Raw genomic sequence first — 26,291 nt, forward strand, 5'->3', positions numbered from 1 at the left:
ACACTAAAGGGGTGGTGTACCTTTTAGAATGTCGAAATTGTGAAAAACAATATGTTGGCCGCACTACCCGTACTCTAAAAGAAAGGATACGGGAACATATACGAGCTATAGATAAACATGATGAGGTGTCCCCAATTGGCAAACATTTTGCCTTTTGTTCCAAAAAAGGATTGAGTGACCTGTCGGTCAAAATTATAGAACAAGTCAAGACACCCCTTAGGGGTGGGGACCTGATACGTTCTCTGGATCTAAGAGAGGCATTCTGGATCCTAAAATTGGAGACGAGAATACCCAAGGGTCTAAATACTTGACATGACATATCCTATTTATATTGACAGCTTAATACCTACCCCCTAGTTTTTGAATATATTTGAATAAGTGCTAATTTTTGTGTGGATATTGAGAATTCTGATGACAGATATTCCACAATCAATCAAAGCTAAAAAAAGATTTTTTAAGATAGACACTTACTATCTGGATACAGATCCATATTTATATAACTTACAAATGACCAGGATTAGGAGTTTACACACAGTGCGATATGGGTACAGGGATCTATTTTAACTACTAGTATGTTATTTTAAAAGTACTATTAAGGTTGTTACCTTTGGATGTTGGTTTTATTATCTAGATTAAAAATTAAAAATAAATTATTTTAACAGCAATACTATGTGTAACCAGCAGGGGTCACCATGCCCTTGGGTATATAACGTGTCTGTGGTGGTTGTGATATATGCCTATGATTAAGGGATTGTATCCCGAAACGCGTAGGGCCTTTGATCCCTGTTTTAGCTTGCAATAAAGACTTTTTCCCTCTTCAAGTGGAGTGCCGTCCATTCCTTTGGCACAATGCGCAGTCTTTTCTTACTGAAAAGGCCGTTATGTTTGCTCCAAAAGATTACGACACCTTCAAGCACTTCTTAAGAGTGCGCAATTACAATTCGCAATGCAATAACAGTTTAAGGAACACTATTACATTGCGAGATGTGGATTTTTATTCTTATTGGTGCGAATTGTTTTGCTCATTGCAACTTTAATAACATTCCCCTAAATATGTTTTATTGCCTATGCTTATATGCCTACCCATTATTATGCTGTCACCTATTGACATAAGCTATGCGACAGGCTCTATACTTCCTTGTTTGTAAAACCCTCCTATTAGTGATGTGCAGGCCGGGCTGACACCCGCGGGACGGGCCGACCTCGCACCCCTATTCGTGGGTGGCAGGCAAGTATGAGTTGAGCTCTTCTCCTGCTCTCCCCGTCAACCACCTTACGCTGCCAGACTCCATCTTCTTCTTTTGTAGATGCGCGCCTGCTTGCCCACTCCTTTTGTGACGTCATCAGCAGGGCGGCACGAGTCTATAAAAGGAAGCCGGTAGGCGAGTGCGGGTCTGGAAAAACCTGACCCGCACATCACTACCTCCTATTCCTTTTACTTGTGTGTGATGTCAGCTCCTCCCATCATCCTTTTTTGTTCCTGCCTTTGATGAGTTAAAAGCTACTCTGAGGTTAGGAAAATAAATATTTTTTACCTGCAGTACATCCACTCCTACATTTGATCATCCACCCAAATAAATGTGGATTCCAAGTGTCTGGTGAGTTCAGCCCTCAGTGGTTGTAACCAGCTCCAACAGGTCCAGTAGGGAGGTCTCACAGGGAAATCAGCCACAATCACAGCAATTGGAGTCAGAATAATGCCCATGGCACATACTGTATGTGTTTTATGTCAACATATGTACTGTAACTATCACCAGTTCAAGCAGAACTGGAAGAGGAAACTAGTGGTGTAATTACAGAGGTCACGTATGGCAAATCCAAACCCCAGTGGAGTGACTGAATTCCTGTCTAGGTTGGCTCTTCTGTTTGATATACCAAATTCCAATCAAAAGGTGATAAGGAAGACCATTAAAGTCCTATACACACTATGCCACTATATAGTGAATAAATTACCCCTTATTGTAAAATATAAGGATATTATAAGTTATCGAGGAGTTCCATGACCATATAAAAGCACAAGGTTGAAAACCGAGTGTTTTTATACAGGTCATGGAACTCCAATGTGACTTCTAATATCCTCATATTTTGCAACAGGGGGTACTTTATTTATTATAATACAGTGTCAGTGAGTCATGTGAAAAAAACAACATCACTACTCACCGTTTATAGGATATAATTTACAGTATATTCATGGCTTTTGTGTATAATATATATATATATATATATATATATATATATATATATATATATATATATATATATATATATATATATGTATATTGGCGATGATCTAGTATTTCGATTGATACATAGTGATGGTGGAGTTATCTATGAACAGTATTCTACCTGCTCCTTAATAGTTCTAAATCTTTATCAAAGACGTGGATTAAAGGCAAAACAAACCATGTCCCAGATACTAAATTACCAGTCAAATTTCAGTCTTTTAACTAGAAATGTGTCTTCACCCCAATTCAAGCACTGAAAAAGTAAAAGTGGGGCAGTATCGAGTCTACTCTTGTCTGCAGCAGGGCTATAAGCTCCTATGTTTTCACCTAGCATATAATTTATTTCTGCCTATCAAGATCTCAAGCTTTGTTGTTTACCCCTCTGAGGTTTCCCTGAGCAAAGCCATATAAATGCACTTCACACCCAATAGCTTGCAAGGTCAACCACACCCCTGCCTGTATAAGAGAAGCAGCATTCCAGAAGCAGGCAACAACTAAATGAACTATAACTTTTTTTTATGAGCCTTAAAACATTTTCTGGCATATAAGTATGTATCTAAACACCGCTGTACAGGTATGGGATCCATTATCCAGAAACCCGTTATCCCGAAAGCTCCGAATTACGGAAAGTAGGGATGCACCGAATCCAGGATTCGGTTCGGGATTCGGCCAGGATTCGGCCTTTTTCAGCAAGATTCGGATTCGGCCGAATCCTTCTGCCCAGCCGAACCGAATCCGAATCCTAATTTGCATATGCAAATTAGGGGCGGGGAGGGAAATTGCGTGACTTTTTGTCAGAAAACAAGGAAGTAAAAAATGTTTTCCCCTTCCCACCCCTAATTTGCATATGCAAATTAGGGTTCGGATTCGGTTCAGTATTCGACCGAATCCTTCGTGAAGGATTCGGGGGTTCGGTCGAATCCAAAAAAGTGGATTCGGTGCATCCCTAACGGAAAGGCCGTTTCCCATTTTATTAAAACATTACGGATTTCTAAAAATGATTTCCTTATTCTCTATAATAATAAAACAGTTCCTTGTACTTCAAACTAAGATATAATTAATCCTTATTGGACACAAAACCAACCTGTTGGGTTTATTTAATGTTTACATGATTTTCTAGTAGACTTAAGGTATGAAGATCCAAATTACAAAAATAATTGTTATATAGAAAACCCCAGGTCCCCAGCATTCTGGGCAGGTCCAGTACCTGTACTGTATTATCTTACATTGTACTGTAATAAATACAAGCATATCACTATTATTTTACAAAATACATTTTTTTTCTTCTTGTTAAAAAATTGATCCGGCAGCAAAATCAGGATTAGCTCATTTTTACCAATTCTGGTCTTACTGGTCTTACAATCTTTTATAATTATATTTGCACTTCAAATGCATAATGGATTTAAAAAAATATTTTCTGCTGTAAAAGACTGCAAATGCAGATCAAGCAAAACCAAAACAGGGTGAATGTTGGCAAAGTTGTACTGTTGCTCGGAGCCTTTGCAAATACATTGGACTGGCAGAGAGTACAATTCGATTCACAGAAATCACAAATGGAGATCTTTTTCATTGTGTCTGAATTGTAGGTTCTTGTAACAGAGTTTGCTGAAATAAAGAATATCAACAGATAAAACCAAAATATCGATAAATGTATTTGCTCTCTCTAACACATTTCCTCTCTCTGTAGTTATCTGCGTTATGATTCCATAGCTAATACGATGGTTGGGCCCCAGCTTTTCTGAGACATAGGGAAATTTGCAACACTCATATAGTGTATACAGTATTACAGCCTCATAATCCAAGACCAAACAAGTAGACCTAATAAACATGTTGCTTAAGCATAAGTGTTATGTTTTGTACAATTATCTGGCTGCAGGGTTTAGACTTTTAGTTCACCCCCATTGGAATATAGGTAATACATACCTCTAATAGCAACTGCTTAGCGTGCTTAGCTCGGAGTTGTCAGTGTTATTATTTTTAGCACCAATATTACCAAATGGATTACACTCTGATCTGGTTTATTCATGCAATAATATTATGTGCACTACTAAATGCTAAAACATGAAGACTTTTCAATCCTTGAATCCCATTGACATATTTCTACAGTAAAAAGCTTTTTTTTTTTCAAAAAGAAAGAGATAAAAGTTGAAGACTAACAATGGCTAGACTGTGTAGGGCATATGGATAAATCTGTGTAAAATAGATGTTTAGCATACACCAAAAATCACAAGTCTAACATTACAATATACAGCATGAAATCAAGTGTATTTATACAAATAAAACTGTGTGAAGAGTTTTGTATGTATGTGTAGCAAGTTCACAAATTGATGCAATTTTATATAAGTTTTACACCATCATTTCTAGGCAGAATCTTGTGTAAAATATTTGTGTTAACCTGGCTTAACTCTTTGTAACTGATTGATAAAATCATATTGTTTAATCACTCATAACAATAACAACAGCCCTTTATAAATACACCATTTATTCTAACCTATTTTTACATCATTTTTATGGCATAAAATATTTCACGCTGTTTAAATATGTCTCAGAGTATACTATCACACTTGGCATGGCCTCTGTAGTTTGACACCAAGGGTATGCCTCCACCCGATGCAAAATGCGGTATAAAGGTTAACCAAACATAACAGAAAATGGTTTCTTATACTGTATTCTATCAATAACTAAAATCATTTTCAAACTTTTCAAAAATATATTTAAATTGCCAATACTCACTTGGATTATAATAATCAGTGATCGTGACGACCGCATCTCGAGAACCAGCTACCGATGCATTTCGAACCAGTAGAACAGTTACACAAACTGGATCTTTAGTCATCTAAAATAATGTACACAATATTTCTATGAAGGTTTTCAGTCATTCAGGTCATAATATAGAGGCACATTTATCAAGGGTCGAATTTTGAATTCATGTGAGTTTTTTAAAATCCCATAAACTCCCATGAACTCAAAATTCGACCAATAATAAAAATCTAATTTTTTAAACTCGGGTGAATACAATCATTCCGAAAACTCAAATTGAATTTGATTCGAATTCACTTCGAATTTTAAAAACTTGAATGTCAGGAAGGCTGCAAACAACTCCAAATTGATCCCTGGACGTCTGTCATTGACTTAAACAGCTATTCGGCAAGTTTCAGGTGGCAAATAGTCAAATTCAAGTTCTTAAAGGGCCAGAGTATGAAAAATTTCGAAAACCAAATTAGATTTTTTTTAAAAAAACTCAAATCGAATTTGAATAACTCCCTATTCAAACTTGACAGTTTTGACCATAAAAAAAACTTGAAAATTCTAATTTTCAATTCGACCCTTGGTAAATCTGCCCCATCAAGTGTCTGGTAGTGCTGAAGTAACTAGACTTTCTGAGAAATCTTTAAAATATTTTACCACTCATTTATATTGTGAGTGATGGTATTGCTGAGATCACTCAGCATCTACAGTAGCTTAAGGGGCACATTTACTAAGGGTCGAATATCGAGGGTTGATAAACCCTCAAAGTAAAATCCTTCGAATTCGACTATTCTACCATTTGATAGTCGAAGTACTGTCTCTTTAAAAAAAACTTCGACCACCTACTTCGCCACCTAAAACCTACCGAGCATCAATGTTAGCCTATGGGAAAGGTCCCCATAGGCTTTCCTAGCTTTTTTTGATCGAAGGAAAATCGTTCGATTGATGGATTAAAATCCTTCAAATCTTTCGAAGGATTTTTAATCGTTCGATGGAAGGATTTTTCCTTCGATCGTACGAACGAAAGAAATGCGGTAAATCTATTGACTTCGATATTCGAGGTCGAAGGATTTTACTTCGACGGTTGAATATCGAGGGTTAATTAACCCTCGATATTTGACCCATAGTAAATGTTCCCCTATGTGTATGGGCTATAGTATGGAAGCTTTACATGACTAAGGTAGACTGGAGAAAGACAGAAAAGCGCTTCTGAAGCCAAGGCAAATAACATGGATCATTTGAAGGGTTCCTCCTGTCATATTCATAGTTTGGGCAAGTTAGGAAAACAGTGAAGCAATATCTGCCAGTACTGATGAATGATACAGGAATGTATCATTATGGGTTTATATAACAAAATGTGCAACATTTTATTCCGGGCAAGATCTGGTGGTGAATGTTTTTTGTAATGAGGCTAATGTTAATAAGCTGCCTGTTCAAGGGATACAGATGTTTGTTATAGGTGCATGTGGGGGGGGAGATTTGCATGCTAATCTACTATGTGCTGAAGTTTAATGGAGTTAAAAATTTGTGCATGGCAGCCTTTGGTTAATTTGAGTTGCCATGTGTAAAATGAATAAACTTGAGTCATTTTTAACGGATATTTTGTCACTGATAGTCACTGTTTAGTCAGCTTCAATTAAAAAATGTAATCATTTAAGCATTTATTAATTTAATTTAATGGTGCTTACAGCCATCAGTGTTTTTACTGGAGGGATTATTGCTATATTACACAAGAGCCATGAATATCCTGTAAATTATATCCTTATAAACAGTGCTTAGTGATGTCATTGGTTATAATCGGAGCTTAGTGATGTCATTTTTGTCACATGACTCACTGAAACTTGTGTATTATAATAAATAAAGTACTCCCTGTTGCAAAATATGAGGACATTAAAATTCACCTAGGAGTTCCATGACCGTCGGTAACTTATAATATCCTTATATTTTACAATAGGGGTACTTTATTCACTATATAATGAATGAATTGTAATCAGCGCTGGAGCCTTTGAGAGGGTTCTAGAACAATAAACATGATGGGCTTGGCTGCACTGTTTTAATGGGAGTTGAATAGGGATGTGCGAATTTGACCCATTTGTTTCACCAAAAATTCGCCACTGGTCAAATGTCGGCGACGCCCATTAAAGTCTATGGGCGTCATAAATATTTTGACGTGCAGGAAAAATTTTTTGATGCACGAAGGCATACAAGTCTATGGGCGTCATTTCCGCTGTGAAACAAGGCGAAAAATTCGCCCATCCCTAGAGTTGAATAAAGGATTTTACGGACCTCTTGTTTTTGTGGTGGATACAGTCATATAGCATAAATGCAGTGTTGTTTAACTCACCGATTCAAAGTAGAGATATACTTTGTCTTCCTTTCTTTCAACCATTTTAAGTAACCCACTTTCAGGAATTCCTTTTGGGTGTAATATGAATCCATTAAGAAAGCCGATGTCTAAAAGTACCATGCCAATCTCACTCTCTGTTCCTTGATAGCTTAAAAACAAGTCAGAATTTAACTAAACAAGTAAAACTCAAATTAAATACTTTAAAAATCATGCAAATCTCTATTTCATGACATACCAGTTTAACAACAGTTACCCGAGGGAAATAATCAACAGTGAAATTATAGGATATATATTTTATACCTTTTATTGTAAACATTATATAATACAATAACAGCAGCTAAGAAATCAGGATGTCCAGTTAAATTATAACATATAAATAATGATATAAGTAAAGTACATGTAAGGATGATAAATAAAATCTTGCACTGAATTTTAAAAATGTATTTATAAGTTGAGATTTTAGAGTATATTTGTTAAGTGCAATTGCGGGCAGCACAACTTTTGCCTCAGTTGCTGTGTGAATCTGCGCAATTCATTAAAGGCACTTGAGTCTATATCCATTTCATGAATTCACACATTTTGGCACAGAGCAGCTAATGCGCCCCTCCAGTCTGTTCAGTGTACCTGTTGATGCAGGCCGACCCTGTAACTATTGTTTCCACAAAGCTGGTAGTAACTTCAAGGTTTCCACAGCAGCATACATTTTGATGCCAAGTAAATCACTCCTGCTTCACAATCTAGGTGTGCAATGCTGCCTTAAAGGAAAACTATACCCCTCAAACACTGTAGGTCTCTATAAAAAGATATTGCATAAAACAGCTCATATGTAAAACCCTGCTTTATGTAAATAAACCATTTTCATAATAATATACTTTGCTAGTAGTATGTGGCATTGGGTAATCATAACTAGAAAATTGCCATTTTAATAAGGGCCGTCCCCTGGGGTCGTATGATTCACAGTGCACACAAACATACCAAACAAACCATACTTCTTAAGTCACATGAGCCAATTAACAGACAGAGTTCTGTCTTTTGCTTCAACACTTCTTCCTGTTACAGTTAGGGGCAAATTCATCAAGGGTTGAATATCGAGGGTTAATTAACCCTCGATATTCAACTGGGAATGAAAATCCTTCGACTTCGAATATCGAAGTCGAAGGATTTTGCGCAAATACTTCGATCGAACGATCGAAGGAATAATCGGTCGATCGAACGATGAAATCCTTCGAATCGAACGATTCGAAGGATTTTAATCCAACGATCGAAGGATTATCCTTCGACCAAAAAGGATAATCCTATGGGGACCTTCCCCATAGGCTAAGATTGAGCTCGGTAGCTTTTAGGTGGCGAACTAGGAGGTCGAAGTTTTTTCTTAAAGAGACAGTACTTCGACTATCGAATGGTCGAATAGTCGAACAATTTTTAGTTTGAATCCTTCGTTTCGAAGTCGAAGGTTGAAGTAGCCCATTCGATGGTCGAAGTAGCCAAAAAAACACTTCGAAATTTGAAGTTTTTTTTCTTCTATTCCTTCACTCGAACTTAATGAATGGGCCCCTTAGAGTATTTGTAGTATTTTTGTTCAGGTGATCTCTGAGGCAGCACACAGGCCATGACAAAATGGGGGTTCAGGGCAAGAGATGTAAAATGGCAATATTTACTTAAATATATATTCCAGTTTGGTAAGATGTTTTTAATATGCAACTTAATATGATATAAACTATCTGTTGCTTAAGCATTCATTATAGTTTTCCTTTAATTATATATTGCTATGTTCTTTCTTGCACAGCAATATCACAATTATTGCTGATATTTATTTTTTTATAAGTATATCATCAAATACATTTAGTATACATTATTGGGACCAACAGTAGTATCAGACACTGAGGCCTACGGAGGCCCTTTGGACAAGGACAGCATCAATTTGCAATGTAGTTTTAAAAACTACATGATTGATATCTGCCCAATTTTTTGGCCAGATACTCAGACAGGCCCGTCAATGGGCCCCATACAAGAGCCAATAAGATGCCGGCTTAGACTGAAGGAACAGAGTCAGCACCTTTTATCCTCCCATCTCATATATAATGACCAGGTTGAAGGTCAGTTGGGGTGAGATTTTCAGTAAATATGGATCATCCTAGATGCTGAACCTTTGAAACTATGACTGAATGACATTTTTCCTATACCTGTATTCATTTAACGAGCTTTAAGGGGCCCTGGCCAAAAGAATTAACCTTAAAAGGGGCCCTTGGTCATCTTTAAGTGAGGCTTAAATTAAAAAAAATACTAGCAAGTGAATACTTTGAAACTATTTGTCTGCATAACACTCCTATATAAGTTCTTTTGACCATGATAACAACTTTCTTATTTTATGAGTGATTTATAAAAACATTCTTTTAGTCTTGTTGACCATAAGTGCAATATGTTCAAACATAATAATTTTGTTTTTGTTTCTGACATATTCAGTGTTTGCAGCAATATTTTATCTATTCATGTAATTCCATGCCACAACGACTTTGTATAATTGAAGAACCAACGTAATAACGTCTTGTATGTTGTTTTGCATGCGGGCTGAACGTATTTTCCTTACAGTTGGCTACACAAATTCTGCATGAAAAGCATGGACAGGCTGATTTTCCAACGTAATTTGGTTAAATAGTATTGATTGCAAGTGAAATCTGGCAGAATATTCCCCAGGTCCAGCTAATTCATCTTATAAAAACTGTATTATTTATGAGCAAAAAAGTGTCATATTCAGTTGTTAGTGTCACAAGATATTAATTTGAGTATTAAGGATGTGACCACATTTGAATTCTTTAGACATTGCTTGCAATCATTCAAATCTCAAACCAAATGCTGGATTTGGTGCATCCCTAATATAATTTAACAATCTCAGATGCTATTTACTGCTGAAAACAATAGATAGGCAAGATCAGTATGGTTTTCCAGCTGAAGGCTTATGCTGAATTCACTAGATCTTTGTCCAACTGGGTCTCATTTATTGAGGGCCAAGGTTGATAAAGGCAATTAACAAACATCCAGAAAATCAGTTGCACAAAGCTCTGCACCACTTCTGAATAAGGTGGCCATAGACACACAGATCCGATCGTACGAATCGAGGATTCGTACGATTTTCGGATTGTGTGTGGCGTGTGCCGACATCTTTCGTCCGGCGGAGATCCGTCATTTGGTTGATCGGTCAGGTTTGATTTTGACCCGACCGATCCCGCCGGAGCTCATGGCACATCGTAATCTGATCGTTCGGCCGTACGGCCGAACAATCAGATTACCCCCGATATAGCCATGCCTGTTAATGGCATATCGGGGGAAAGATCCGCTCGTTTGGCAACATCGCCAAATGAGCGGATCTTTGCATCTATGGCCACCTTTAATTATGTTTATTTTCAGTTTACCTGTTGTCATTGTGATACATTGAATTCATATTTACCTTAGAAAAAAATTGTACATACCTTGAGCATACAGCTACATAAAGCAGCTCAGTGTTATTTGCCACATCTGTTGGTGTAACATCTAAAGTGAACGCCTCTTTACTGGGTGTGCTTCGCTTATGCCTGGGTAAAACCCTCTTGTTATAAATCACATTAAGCTGTAATGCAAGAAGGGTTTATGTAGTTATACATGCTTTACTATATGCTACATAGGGCAAAGACCAGAAACGCACCTGGAAAATAGCTATTCCTCTTCCAACTGCAGAAACATTCAATAACATGGGATCGGTTATATCAATCTAGGATTGAAAGAAAATGTATTAGGTCTAAATAATGCATCCAATAGATGTATAGAATAGTAACAATCAAGTCATTTAGAGGCACATTTATCAAGATCCAATTTCCAATTCATGTGAGTTTTTCGAAAAATCCCATGAACTTGAAATTCGACCATTTAAAATGTATTATAAAAATGTAATTTTTTAAACTTGGGTGAATAGGATCGATCGGAATTCTCCGCAAAAAACTTGAATGTCAGGAAAGTTGGAAACAACTCCAAATTGATCATTGGAAGTCTCCCATTGACTTAAACAGCAATTCGGCAGGTTTTAGGTGGCGAATAGCCAAATTTGAGTTCTCAAAAATCAAATTCAAATTTTTTGAAAAACTCAAATCTAATTTGAATAACTTCCTAGTCTAATTTGACATTAAAAAACTGGAAAATTAGAATTTTTAATTTTTACTTTGACCCTTGATAAATCTGCCCCTTAATGTAAAAGCATAGATAGCAAAATGCCATATAGCCATTGAGGCCTCAAACTTGCCAATCTGAACAGCTGGGAGATGTTGTACATCACTGGCTGTTTAGCACTGTGCTAGGTTTTTGTGCATTATTATTATTATTATTAACATGTATTTATATAGCGCCAACATATTGCGTAGCACTGTAAAGTAAATGTGATTATACAACTACATCACATGAATTACATACATAGAATATATGGAGTAACAAACATCACAATCAATACAGGTACAAAAAGGTGAGGAAGGCCCTATGCATAGGCATACAGTCTAAAGGGAAGGGAGTAATACGCAAGGTGTGGGAGTGGGCAAGATCGAATTGAGTGGGTGAGAAATGTGGTATTGCGTTTGGTAGTTAAGCAGAGTGAGGGTAGGCTTCTCGAAAGAAGTGCGTTTTCAGAGATTTCTTGAAAGTAGAAAGGTTGGGAGAAAGTCGGACAGACCGTGGGAGAGCGTTCCAGAGGAGGGGTGCAGCCCTTGCAAAGTCTTGAATGCGAGCATGTGAGGAGGTAATGAGAGAAGAGTTGAGTAGCAGGTCAGTAGAGGAGCGTAGTAAGCGAGTGGGTGAGTATATAGAGATGAGTTCAGAGATGTAGGGTGGGGCAGAGTTATGAAGTGCTTTGAAAGTCAGTGTCATTAATTTGAATTTGATTCTGAAAGGTAACGGAAGCCAGTGCAGGGATTGACAGAATGGCGAGGCAGAGGAGGAGCGGTTGCTGAGGTGTATGAGCCTCGCAGCAGTGTTCATTATGGACTGGAGAGGTGACAGTCTCTGGAGGGGGAGGCCAATTAAAAGAGAGTTACAGTAGTCTAGACGCGATATGATGAGAGAGTGAATAAGAATTTTGGCAGCGTCTTGGGTGATAAATGATCGTATTTTGGATATGTTCTTTAGGTGGAAGTGACAAGATTTAATAAGTGACTGGATATGAGGAGTGAATGACAGGGCAGAATCTAGGATAACCCCAAGGCACCGGGCCTGGGGAGAGGGGGTGATAGTGGAATTGTTAACTATGATGGATACTTCGGGGATGCTACTGGTGTTAGTTGGAGGAAAGAGAACCATTTCAGTTTTAGAGAGGTTTAATTTAAGGTAGCGTTGTGACATCCAGGTAGAGATAGCGGACAGGCAGGAGGAGACGCGAGTTAGGAGTTCTGGGTTGAGGTCAGGAGATGAGAGATAGATCTGAGTATCGTCAGCATAGAGGTGGTAGTGGAAACCATAAGAATTTATTAATTTGCCAAGGGAGGAAGTATAGAGGGAGAATAGTAATGGTCCCAGGACAGAGCCTTGGGGAACTCCAACAGAAAGAGGTAGGGGAGAAGATGCTACTCCATTGTAGGAGACACTGATGGAACGATTGGTGATGTAAGAAGAGAACCAGGACAGGGCTGTGTCACGAAGGCCAAGTGACTGGAGGGACTGGAGGAGGAGAGGGTGATCTACAGTGTCAAATGCGGCTGAGAGATCAAGCAGTATTAGTAGTGAGAAGTGATTGTTGGCTTTAGCGGTTAAAAGGTCATTAGTCAGTCGAGTCAGGGCAGTTTCCGTGGAGTGTTGTGGCTTAAAACCAGATTGTAGGGGGTCCAGCAGGTTATTGTCAGAGAGGAATGAGGTAAGTCGGTTGTAGACTAGGCGCTCAAGTAGTTTAGAGATGAAAGGTAGCAGAGAGATAGGTCGGAGGTTGTCAAGATTGGAGGGATCAAGAGAGGGTTTTTTCAGAATGGGGGTGACAAGAGCATGTTTTAGTTGAGAAGGAAATAGTCCAGTTGAGAGGGAAAGATTAAATAGGTGAGTTAGGGCTTTGATTAGACACGGATTGGTATTGCGGAGAAGTTTTGAGGGAATTGGATCAAGCGGGCAGGTGGTAAGGTGAGAAGAGGCCAGAAGCTTTGAGACTTCCTCATCAGTGACAGGGGTGAAGGAGCACAGGAGGGACTGGGGAGTGTGGAGGGAGGGTGGTGGAAGTCTAGGGGGGTTGAGTAGTGTAATGTCCCTTCTGATAGTGTCAATTTTGTTTTTGAAGTGCTCAGCAATATCTTGAGCAGAGACAGATGTGCATGGAGGGGGTGGAGAAGGGGAAAGGAGAGTGTTAAAGGTGGAGAAAAGTTGTGCTGGTTTTTTAGAAAGGGAGTTAATGAGTGAAGTAAAGTATGTTTGTTTGGCTTGGAAGAGGCTGGTGTTAAAGGAGCGCAGGGCAGATTTGTAGCTCCAAAAGTCTGATTCTGAACGGGATTTGCGCCAGCGACGCTCAAGTGCACGTGAGTGTCTTTGGAGCGCTTTTGTATGAGCAGTATGCCAAGGTTGAAGTGGCTTGGGTCGAGAACGTTTAGTTTTTATAGGAGCAAGCTCATTTAGGGCAGTGGTGAGAGTACTATAGTAGACAGAGGTAGCCACATTAGGACATGAGATGGCTGAGATATTAGAGTGAAGAGAGTCAAAGGAAGAAGAGAGATGTGACACGTCTATAGCTTGCAAGTCACGGTAAGTACGTGTTTGGGGAATAGCAGGGGGTGAGGAGGGAGTTAGTGAGAGTTGAAATGTGAGCATATTGTGATCAGAGAGGGGAAATGGGGAGTTAGTAAAATTGGTGGTTGAACAGAGTCTGGTAAATATGAGATCCAGAGCATTACCATTGGAGTGAGAGGGGGAGTCTGAGCACAAAGATAAGCCTAGGGAGGAGGTTAGTGAAAGAAGTTTAGAGACAGAAGAGTTGTTAATGTTGTTAACGGGTATATTAAAGTCACCTAATATGATGGATGGTATGTTAGATGAAAGAAAGTAAGGAAGCCAGGCAGCAAAGTTGTCCAGAAATTGTGCAGTTGGTCCTGGTGGTCGATATATAACAGCAATGCAGAGTGAAACCGGAGAAAAGAGCCTAATGCAGTGAGCCTCAAATGAGGAGAATGATAAAGAGGGAACAGGTGGAAGAACTTTAAAAGTACAGCGGGGAGAGAGAAGCAAACCCACCCCACCTCCAGGTCTGTTACCAGGTCTGGGAGTATGAGTAAGGTGTAGGCCCCCATAGGACAGGGCAGCAGGTGAGGCGGTGTCAGTAGGAGAAAGCCAGGTTTCAGTAAGTGCGAGTAGGTTAAAGGAATTTGCAATGAAATGGTCGTGTATAGCGGTGAGCTTGTTGCAGACAGATCTGGCGTTCCAGAGAGCACAGGAAAGATTAACTGGGTTTTTGGGTATAGGAGTAAGTGTTCTGTACTGTTGGAATTTGCTCCGGAGAGAAGGAGCTTGTGGTCGTGATATAACTGGGATGGGGTAAGGGCCAGGGTTTGGGGAAATGTCCCCAGCTGCCAGCAATAGAAAGGAAAGAAAGACTAAGTGTGAGTGGGATTTATAAGTCAACAATTGTTGCATCAGCACACTTGGCATACTTTCATTTTTTTCTATAGGAAAAAAAATTACCTGCTGAATTTGTACATCCAGAAGATTTTCATTAGTTATCTGAAATGATTTTGGTGCAAAAGAACCGGAACCAGTAACTGATACAGCGAGAGAAGTTTCTTTATTTAATGGAATGACTGCCATAAACTGGGCTAATGCCTGCAGAGCCATTATGGTATCCTGAAAATAAACAGACAAATACAATTGTTAGTAACGAATACCAAACATTAATTCCATCATAATATTAACTTCACCAGTTTTCTTTAGTTCATATGATTTTCAAAGGGAGCATACAATTTATTTGCAGTTTCATTAGTGAAAAAAAGAGTATATTGTCTTTTAGAGTCTATTCTGAGAATCTACATAAGGTATTAAGTGGTATGACTTGTTGCTGCCTCAATTCACCGTAGATTACACACATGGGGCCTCATTGATATAAAAGGGAAAGTGTTTCATTTTGCACACTGCACCTTCAAAATTAAATTAACTACAAATAGTTGTGTCTTTCTGTATATTCATTGCTGCCTGCATTTAGCAGTGCTGCATAAAAAAGGGGCAGAAGGTGGGTGCAAGGTGCTGTGGAGTCCTGTGGTAGAGTGTAAGTCCAGAGCACTTTTTTGCTTGTATATGTTGCACAGGGTGATTCTATACCCTGTGTCACACTGAGGCAGCTATAACAATGCTGCCCCTCACCCCACCATGCTTACCTTTCCAGCGCTGGAGAGCGTCCAGGGGAGGTTCTTATCTTGCCTCTTGCAGGAACACCCCTGGAGATGCCCACAGAACCTTATGCCAGATTTTTAATATGGTGCAAAGTATAACGTACAGTTTGTACATGTGAATGCTACAGGGGCCAGTGTAAGGGCCTTAACTGGTACTATTTTTACACTCCTAAGTACTCCAGCACCTGTGCCTACAGCTTTGGTAAATGATCCCTTATATGATGTCACCTGATAACTTTGTGTTTAACTGTGAAATGATCCTTGATAATAAGGATAAAGGTGAGTAAGAACTGAATTGTGGGGCATTTGTACAATTGATGTGCTCAAAAAAGAAATGTTATTTTGGGGTGTGCTGGTCCATATACCATCATTGTTGATGTATATAAATATATATATACTGTGCAAAAAATTACATTGCTGATTGCGCTTTTTTTTTGCACTTCGCATACTGTAAATGACCCCTTGAGTTAATGAGTTAATTCAGTCATAAATAACTTTTGTAAAATACATTACCTGAGTTGAAGAATAACCCCCGAGGTTATTTCTTTGTTGGACCAGCCAATTCATGATGGGAACGCCTTCAGCAATCCTGTTCTGTTGGCAGTGGGAGAGCAGTGCATAAGCCGCTGTCTCAATGTCTGCAGAGGGGGGCTGCCAGTAGTTTGATGCTCCAGTTGTGGTAGACCAGTACATCAGTCCACCTTGATAAATAGCACAGAACAGAGATATAAATTATGTCTAGTACAGGTATGGGACCTGTTATCCAGAATGCTCAGGACCTGGGGTTTTCCGGATAACGGATCTTTCCGTAATTTGGGTCTTCATGCCTTAAGTCTACTAGAAATTAATTTAAACATTAAATAAACCCAATAGGCTGGTTTTGCTTCCAACAAGGATTAATTATATCTTAGTTTGGATCAAGTACAAGCTACTGTTTTATTATTACAGAGAAAAAGGAAATCATTTTTAAAAATTTGGATTATTTGGATAAAATGGAGTCTATGGGAGACTCCGTAATTCGGAGCTTTCTGGATATCAGGTTTCCGGATAAGGGATCCTATACCTGTATAACAATTTACAATTGTCCTGTAATCTGCATTTTCTTATTAATTAGTGTTCAGCAAAAAAATGTGAACCTTTGCACTTTTATTCACCTGAAATCCTTTTGTATGGATCAACTATGTGGACCATACATGTTGCTGCTTGACCTTGTCATGTCTGCCTGCTGCCATAGGTCACTTAACACCTACAGATGCCTGTACTTGTTTCATGCAACATGATTGTAAGACAGATGGCAAAATCTTTGGAAGCAATGTAATTCTCCTACCGCACACCTGTAGTTCACCAATCCTGCAAGCTGATGGTGCATTCCTTCCATTGACCCGGCAGGGTCCCTTAGCAACCAATGTGTAAAAGAAACGGATCCGCACACACTCCGATTAATGCAGTCGGGGAATATCCCCTTTTATTCAGCCACCAAACATCAACGTTTCGGGGGGGAACACCCACGGGGGGGAACACCCACCCTTAATCAAAATCTTTGGAAGGACATGAAAAGGCAGACTGCACAAAAATGGTCATCTGTTCTGCACTTTTTAAGAAGCAAAGGAAGATCTCCACTAAAATGTAATTCTGTGTTCATCCCTTAATATTCCTATTAGTTAATTATAAAGGATGATTGGTACCTTAAACTTAACACCAAAGCAAGCAACCAAGTCTTAATCCAATGTTTATATTCTATTAAACTCTAATACAGAAAGACATTTGGGTTGTTTGGTCAGTGATTGGTTTAATTGATGCCTCTTACCATTGTTTCTTGTTCTTGAATTGAGCTGGGTGAGGGCTGCAGATGCTTTAGTGCTGTTGGCCACTGACAGTGCATAAGCCACAATTGACAAAGTATAGTTACTGGAAATTCCCCCTTCAAATTTTTTTTCAAGATATTGTACTGCTTTATCAACTCTGGATGCATAAAGATTCTAAAAAAGCAAAAATATGTAAATATGCATATATTTCATATACATTCATATATTGTATATATATTTTATATAATATCAGGACATTGTACAATCTAAATTGAAAACTAAGAGTATATACGATCCCACTTCTAGGGGGCAGATTTACATAGGGTCGAATATCAAGGGTTAATTAGTAGCGTAAACTTAAGAAGGGTTGTTATAAATGTGCAGGTTGCACTACATGTAGATACATGACATCTGGTAAATCAACTATACCACTATATATAAATATAACCCCTTCATCACAGTTCTTGATAGTATAAGAGTTTTGAGGAAATATATTACTTTGTATTTGATTTTTGTCAAACAGTGCATTAAGACCAATTTGGAAACAACTATGCAATCTACTGCTGTAACCATCATGCCTTACTCATGTATTTATTTTAAAGAAAGAAATACTTTTTATCCTAGCTACCATGCTTTCTCATGAAAGCTGCACCTTTGTACTTTATTCATTTATTTTAAAGAAATGACTTTATCATACAGTAGCTACCACAGTTTTTCACATCTTCAATACAGTGATGAAAATTGTAGATCCATGTAGATTTTGGGCTATTTACAATGTCTTAAAGCATCACTTGGAGGCCCATTTATTATAGGCTAAATTTTAGTGGTATTAGTGCTTTTTGAAACTACATTTAAATTAAATTTTTCTGCCATGAATGTTATAAAAAGACCTGAATATGGAAAAAGTGCTGTAAGATCTGAAAAAAATATGAATATCTCTAAAAACCTTCTAAAAATTTGAGTGACAGAAAATAAGTCAGAAAACCTCCAAAGGTCTGAATGTCTAAAAAAAGTGCATAGGACCAGTGCAGCGCCCATTGACTTCTATTGGACCTCAACTGCTTTTACTTGGAGAAGTTTTGTATTAGCGTTCTTTGTTTTAACACTAAGGGGCATATTTATCAAGGGTCGAAGTTCGAATTGGAAAAACCTTGAAATTCGAATTCAAAAAGACCAACTGAAATGAAGGGTTTGTTTTGGTCGAATAGGTCCATTATCGAATAGGTCGAATTCGAATTGTATGAATCGAAGGAATATCTCATGCGATCAAATTCAATTAAAAGTTTTTTCCCCAAAAAAATGTAGAATATTCAAAGTCCACCAATTGACTCCAAATAGGTTCTGGGAGGTCCCCCATATGCTAAAACAGCAATTCGGCAGGTTTTAGATGCGAATGGTCGAAGTTTCAATTTTTTTTCAAATTCGAATCGAATTTGGACTATTCCCTAGTCGACAATAGCTCGAAGTTGTAGCTCTGAGTTGTAGCATTTTAGAGAAAAAATATGATTTGTGGAAACAAAGAGAAAATCCAAATATTAGTAAATAGACCCCACTCCAGGGAAAAGTGCTGTGAAACTGTAAATATATATATAACCCATTTTTCTTTACTAAAAGGACATATATACTTAGTATTTTTATTTAAAACTTGTATTTAGATAAACAACTGGCTCTGGATATCCCTATGGCCCAATATTATGGGGAGTACTCCACAACCCAAAATATTACCTTCAATCAAAACAGCATAGATTGAGGGCCATTATTAGTGAGCACTCTGATTCTAATAACCACGACTATGTTCAGTGATATTTTACTTAGAAAGGAGTAAAATTAGTATTTTACTTATTAAGGGGTAAAATGTGTATTCTACTTATTAAGGAGTAAAATTTGTATTTATAATTATTTATAGGTATATAGGCGGAGATATTTCAAAAATTTATCTGCAAAGTAATGGTGCTGCCACTTATGGTTATTGTTATTAGAATGTCCACTAATGCCCCTTTAGATATAATTTTTTCATTTATGCTAAGTAAAAAAGCCTGCAAAAACATAAGGAAGAAATGAAAGGTATATATCACATTTTCTGCAGATGAGCTTAGTAAAATTATTTTTGCATTCTTCACTTACCCTGTACTGACTGTTTTCCAGCAGAGATGTTAGAATGTATGCTGTAAGAGTGATGGGTCCATTTAATCCACCCTGGAGTCTAGTATGAAAGACATGCCCTGGTTCTAGGAATTTACCAGTTTCTTGATCCTGCTGCTGAATCAGCCATTCAACAGTCTTATTCAAAAGTTCTGGACTGATGTTGATAAATGATCTGGCTTGAAGAAAACACCTAACTACAAATGATGACAACCTATAAGACAGAAACAAGTGATTGTGATGGTCTCTTAAACACACTTAGGAGCTGTTAACTAATTTTCACGATAAAGCTTTTATCCCCAAATCTCTCACTCGCTCTCTTTTTTATTTAACAGTTTCAAGAAATAGTTTTCAGAAATCATGGGGGTAAACGCAATACAAAAACTCACAACTGTGACAAAAATCGTGAACTCAAAAATTAATAAACCAGCTATTTATTGTCAGGTATTGCTGGCTTAATTTTTTTTTTTTTTTATAAAAACTTATTTTTAAAATGACAAATATACGATGGGTAATAATTTATCTCTCATCAAATTTTTATTGCGGCACATTTTCTTGCATTCCACACATACTGTAGTATACACACAATCTATGCAATCATGTATGTCTATGTAAAAAAACATATACATTAATATAAATTTTTGGAAGTGCAGATAGTGTTTCTGCACCTGTGCTATAAAACCCCACTTTGGTTTCACTGTTTTCTATTTCTTTATATCATGGGGAATTATCATGCCAATTTGTAGTATTGTGTTGTGTGGTCAATTACAACACAGCAGATCTATAGTAGTGATGGATCATCATGCCTCCCTTCTCCTTGGAGGTAATTCATTAATTTGCTCCAAATTCATGAAGAGTTTGGGAAAACATACTTAATAAATATATGGATTATAGGCTCACCAACTACTTCCAGAAGAATCGGTGTTACCAAATGCACTGAATGAATTATCGTCCCTCTTATAATTCAGTTCTCTTTGATAGCCTGCATTTAAACAGAGGTAAATCACTATTACAATTTTATTAAACATCTTAATTTTCTACTTTGACGTTTCACAATCTAATTGATGATATGAAAATTAATCCCTCACCCCAGGAAAAATAGGAAAAATATTTCCTACTGCCACTGCTAGAACACATTTTAATTAAATTACAGGTATAAGACCTGTTATCCAGAATGTATGGGACCTGGGGTTTTTTGGATAGAGGGTCTTTCCATGTTTTTCATCCCCATACTTTGTCTTCTAAAAATAATTTAAACATTAATTAAGCCCAATAGGATTGTTTTGAATTATATCATAGTTGGAATCAAGTTCAAGGGGATGTCATTTTTGACAGAGAAAAAGTTAATCTTTTATAAAAATGTGAGTAAAATTGAGTCTATGGGAGATGGCCTTCCCATAATTCATAACTTTCTGGGTAACTGATTTTGGGTAACAGATCCTATATCAGTATACTGATCTTTTTTATGCATGTGTACTATACAGCAGTGGTGTACCTGTAACCCCAAAACTAAAAAATAATGTAATTACTATTACATGCAAACACTTTTTAGTGCAACAGACTCTATTAAATTCTGTTCCCCGATTAATAGCTATTCCCTTTCTGTTCCAATCAATTTTCCCATATGTAACAGAATCCAGGGCTTTGATATATCAATTTTTAAAAACGTTCACTGGCCTTGTTCCATATAGCTAATAGCTCTTCTTCTAATGTCTTCTGTCAGCTGGGAAGTAGTTATTAAATACTGTAACACATATATATTTGGAGCAAAGTTAATCATGTTTTGTTCTCCACAACCGTACGGCATCCTGATCAGAGACTCAAGACCTTTAATTGATGGTCCAAGAAAGTCACCTGTTGAAATATTTAGAACAGAAATATATCTCATTTTACACAAACATGTAAAACATGAGATTATATGGTGATGTGGAAATAAAAAATTTTTCTTTGCAATTATTCAAATTTGTGATTTTATAAATCAGGACATAACTAACAATCATCTAACCCTCTGCAATTTGGACGTATTTGAAAATGGGTCTGGTTTCCCCCCTTGAATATCTTCTTTCTTCTTGAATTCATCTATATTCCCAGCATAGGAGCTACAAAGTGAGATGGCCCTGCTGGTAGGTGCTATGTCTGGGACTGGAGGGGATTCTCTGGGTGATAGTTTATTCTTTAGCTAGACAAATTGAGAAATACTTTTAACAGCAGTCTAGGAAAAAATACTGCAATGTAAAGCAACTATCTATTTATATAATGGTCACACAGGTCTGTACGTGCTGTCTGCTGTACTGCGTACTTTGGAGAGAACACAAAATGCAGAGATGACTAGAAAGGTAAAAAATAATTTTATAATTTGTTTCACTATACAGAGGAGTAGAATAGATCATTGCAGCACATTGTAATTATTAACCACAAAAATGATATACTAAATGTATGGCTAAAGTCATGGCCCTACACCCCATCAAAGCAAAAGAAACATTTTAAAACACAGACGGTGTACTTACCAACAACAGAAACAGAGGCTTGTTCACTGCCTGAAACCACATCAGTGGGGAAAGTGAATGATAACTGCTTCGATATAGATCCAGTTCCATTAACTTCTAAAATCAAATTCTGGGTATAAAAATTCTGCACCCCATCAGCCTTAAAGAATGGAATGTGTAATGATGAATACAGTATAATGACATTATGACAAAGCATGTATTATGAGTTTGTCATGATATTAACCATGTAGATAATTTTTACTTATTGTACCCAGAAAGGAAGCCATGTTTCACTTTCTGAATGGTGGCATCAAATTAATTGCAAATAGAATGCATCAAACCACACATATTTACATTTGACTATGACCTACCTTTACCCGTATTTTCTGAGTTGCAGAATCAGATGCTGTTCGAGACATTGCTCGGACTGTGATGGAAATCGCACCAAGTTTCATTGGGCTTATAGGAAAGAAAATGATTTCAGATTCCTTGCTTCGAACTGATACATTGCGTTGCCAAGGTATTCCACCATTGTCATTTTCTGGTATAATTATGGCAAAAGCATTATTAGTTTCCAGACTTACATTGACCTAGGAGAAAGTAATAAAAAAATCAATATACATATATATTTCTTAAAATCAATCAGATAACTGGAGAGACTATGCAAGCATGCATTCCATAGCTAATCTGAGGCTGCTACAAACAAATGACAGTACAGGTACTGTATGGAACCTGTTATCCAGAATGCTCGGGCCTGGGGATTTCCAGAAAAGGGATCTTTTCTTTCTCCATACCCATTGACCACCATTACTGTTTTATTATTACAGAGAAAAGGAAACTATTGCTAAAAAATGTTATTCTTTGTTTAAACCGTGTCTTTACATAATTCTGAGTTTTCTGGATAACGGTTTACAGATAGCAGATCCCATACCTGTAATCAGTATATGAGTGATATATGTTTCAGCCCAAAATTAATTAATTTAGAGGTATTAGTGGTTAAACATGTCAAAATTTATTTTTCTCCCTAGTACCCTACCACCATGTATTTTGTATGTAATCTGTAATTCAATGTATACAACCATTAATTGCGCTGTGACACTTTATAATTCTCTAGAATGTTGTATTTACCCATAAGGGGATTTCTGATTAGTACTTGTTACATTAATACCAGGAGATGTCTAACTTCAGAAACATTTTAAAAAGTTAAAGCCATGTCCATGTTTATGAATAATATTTCATCTGCACTGGCAATCATATATTTTGCTTAAATATGAGTTTTTATTCAAAACATTTGGTTGTTCAGATTCTCCAGTGAGAAATATAACATTTACTACAGTTGTTTACTATAATAGTAGACCTCAACTCTGACTCACTGTCGGACATTGTGTACTGTATTGATGACCAAGAAGTGCGATTATAACAGCTAATCATGTACCTGTAAGTTTTCTTCTAGGTAGTTGAAGAGCAAAACTCTCAGGATGAACTGTTCCCCTCTAGTAACAGCATAGGGTGCATTAAGGGTAATGAAGAAAGGCTGAAAAGCTTGAAGCTGCAAAAAAATAAAGATTTACTAGGACACAAATAATAAAACATATGAATCAATAATATGGGAAAAAATTTAACCTTACTGTACAATATAAGAATATAACAAGTCAGTGTGCTGATATTCAACCACTAAATGACACCAGGCTTATTTAAATTGCAAATACAAGCACAAAGCGCAAAATTGCATCCATTCAAATACGATTCACAATGAAATTGTGCCTATACATATTCTATTATTCCTGCACCATAAACCAAATTGCTGGGTGCATCATACTAAGGACAAGTATGGGACCTGTTATCCAGAATGCTTGGGACCTGGGATTTTCCAGATAACGGATCTTTCTGTAATTTGGGTCTTCATACCTTAATTAACACTTAATTAAATGTAATCTCTATTTGGAAGTGCTCTCTTTGTCTACTGTATCAGAAATGTTTGTGTTTAATATGTTTGTTTGATGTATACACCTGCAGAGCTCTGAGACATATGTCCACTTAAAGGAGTTAGTTGTAAGGTATAGTATGATTTCAGTGGCTAACAATTTGTAATTATTCTTTATACACAGGAGAGGGCCTGAAAAGAGAGATAATCAATAAAAAGTACCAATAGTATTTGATTTTAGCTGCCAAGATTAGTGGCCTTGATTTAAAAGCTACAAAGAGACAGAAGAGGAAGGCAAGAAATGCCATAAAAAATATGAAATAAAGTCTTTATAAATTGCTAAGAATAGGACATATACACATATATAACAGTTCAGAAAGTACCTGCACTCTTTCTCCATCGTCCATTTGTGGGTGTGTGGTCAATTAATTGTGTATATTACTTCAAGACGGACCAGCACTCCAAAATTTTGTATCACCAAATTTGGTGATACAAAATTTTGAAGTGCTGGTTCATCTTGAAGCAATATATATATATTGTAATGTAATATTTATTACAGCTGAACAAGATGGCGAGGTTACAACCCTAGGCTGATCATGAGGCAGAAAGAGAAAGCCCTTCATCATACCCAAAGTGATTTATTGAAAGCTCAACCTCAGAACACTCTTATAGTCCACCTTTCATTTTTACTAACACCTTTTCTACAGACAGTAAAGAAATCAGAACTGCTTTTAATAGATGGGACATTGTGAGATCAGACAACTCACTACCATTTACTGAGATTACTGTAGCCCATACAGCTACATCAGTGGGCCAGTAACCTAGGGGATCTGCTTACAGTAAAGGATCTCAAACTTGTAAAACCTCCCCCTACTTGGCAGGGTACCCGTGGGTACCTAACACGCTGCAGGATTGTTTGATTACTAATAAAGATTTATACAGCATAGTTAGGATCAAGTACATAAGGACAGATGTAAACACACTCAAACAGCAAAAACCACCAATCTCTATATAAATAAGACGGTCCATGTTGCACATATGGGTACAGTGGTTCTTAACAATGAAATGAATTCATGTGGATGAGTTTAAATGACAAGTTCAAGTTCACTAGGGGTTTCAATGTCCTGAATAGTGGCATGCACAAATGAGCAAAAATCCAAACTTCATTGCTAATGAGAACTGTCCAGGACAGCAAAGAAGATTAAAGGGGGCACAATGCTCAAGGGATAATACCCCAGTCCCGAGCTTTTTTTTAGCAAACAGATGCACCGACCTGGGATCTAAGGTAGATTATTTTATATTATATTTCCTGGGGATGCCTTACACATTTCCTTTAAGTTCACCAGTAGAAATATATCTGCTAGTGGCCTGGATCCCTTTCCAGCTAGGAGGACAACCTTCAGTCAATCAATCATTGTTGCCAAGTGTTGCTTTTGCTAAGCTGTCTTGACTGTCTCACACCCCTGATGTGTGCTATAACAGGAATGGTAACTGTCATTATCTAATAACATTCACAGGGTTGAAGCTTCTCGACATAACTAAGAGCTTGATTCCCTAATCACGTAAGTTGGTAGGAGGCAATTGCTGTGCGTTTCAACAATTAGGTTACTACAAAGTGAATGTAATAAAAAATAGTTGAAAAAATCATATATAAATCATAACAGTTTGTTAAGGTAAGCAGTATGCATAGATCCCAAAGATATATTGTGCTAACTACATTTGGTTATTATTTCATTCAGGCCTGATTTAATTACAGGTATTGGATCCTTTACCTGATATCCATAATGCTCCATAACTGCAATGTCTCAACAGCCTGCTAGTATCATTTTAAATGAAAGGAATGTTAGCACATTACCTCAACAGGTTCTTCGGTTACTCCAAGGCCATGTACATCAGAGATTACAAAAGCACTGGCCATCCAAGATGTAACTGCATCAGGGACGGTTACAGGAAGGCTGCTTCTGTTTCCTGAGCTGCAAGGGAATCATATCTTGCTTGACTAGTGGAGGGATCTTAATGTCATATGTATTCAAGTAAAACATAGAGCATATTCTCGATGGGACATTACAAGTGTTTTGTAAAAGAGAAAAATGAAACTCTTTTCTCCCGAAACTATGCCCTTTATAATACAACTCAAAACCTTGTTTGCACCTGCAGCTGCTGACTGGCATTGCTTGCTACAGCCAAGTTTATTTCAGATTAATTAAGGATTTACCTAATTTAGTTCCATTAAGGTTATAAGCGGTTT

General features: G+C 37.3%; 1 protein-coding gene across 2 annotated transcripts in view; it reads right to left on the reverse strand.

Moving 5' to 3' along the window:
- Positions 1 to 3,483: 3,483 nt before the first annotated feature.
- LOC108704164 (CD109 antigen) overlaps positions 3,484 to 26,291 on the reverse strand; it is a 45,136-nt gene continuing 22,328 nt past the window's right edge. For both annotated transcript variants that reach the window (XM_018240579.2, XM_041563120.1), the window contains 15 exons: positions 25,899 to 26,016; positions 23,555 to 23,668; positions 22,491 to 22,709; positions 22,141 to 22,279; positions 21,311 to 21,487; positions 20,534 to 20,615; positions 19,616 to 19,847; positions 17,494 to 17,665; positions 16,200 to 16,387; positions 14,986 to 15,144; positions 11,000 to 11,065; positions 10,788 to 10,924; positions 7,318 to 7,468; positions 4,959 to 5,061; positions 3,484 to 3,830 (listed from right to left, as the gene is read on the reverse strand). In XM_018240579.2, coding sequence (XP_018096068.1) covers positions 3,628 to 3,830; positions 4,959 to 5,061; positions 7,318 to 7,468; positions 10,788 to 10,924; positions 11,000 to 11,065; positions 14,986 to 15,144; positions 16,200 to 16,387; positions 17,494 to 17,665; positions 19,616 to 19,847; positions 20,534 to 20,615; positions 21,311 to 21,487; positions 22,141 to 22,279; positions 22,491 to 22,709; positions 23,555 to 23,668; positions 25,899 to 26,016 — 2,260 coding nt within the window. In that variant the 3' untranslated portion in view covers positions 3,484 to 3,627. The remainder of the gene's footprint in view (positions 3,831 to 4,958; positions 5,062 to 7,317; positions 7,469 to 10,787; positions 10,925 to 10,999; positions 11,066 to 14,985; positions 15,145 to 16,199; positions 16,388 to 17,493; positions 17,666 to 19,615; positions 19,848 to 20,533; positions 20,616 to 21,310; positions 21,488 to 22,140; positions 22,280 to 22,490; positions 22,710 to 23,554; positions 23,669 to 25,898; positions 26,017 to 26,291) is intronic.

This window comes from Xenopus laevis, chromosome 5L (genome assembly GCF_017654675.1).
Source record: "Xenopus laevis strain J_2021 chromosome 5L, Xenopus_laevis_v10.1, whole genome shotgun sequence".
NCBI lineage: Eukaryota > Metazoa > Chordata > Amphibia > Anura > Pipidae > Xenopus > Xenopus laevis.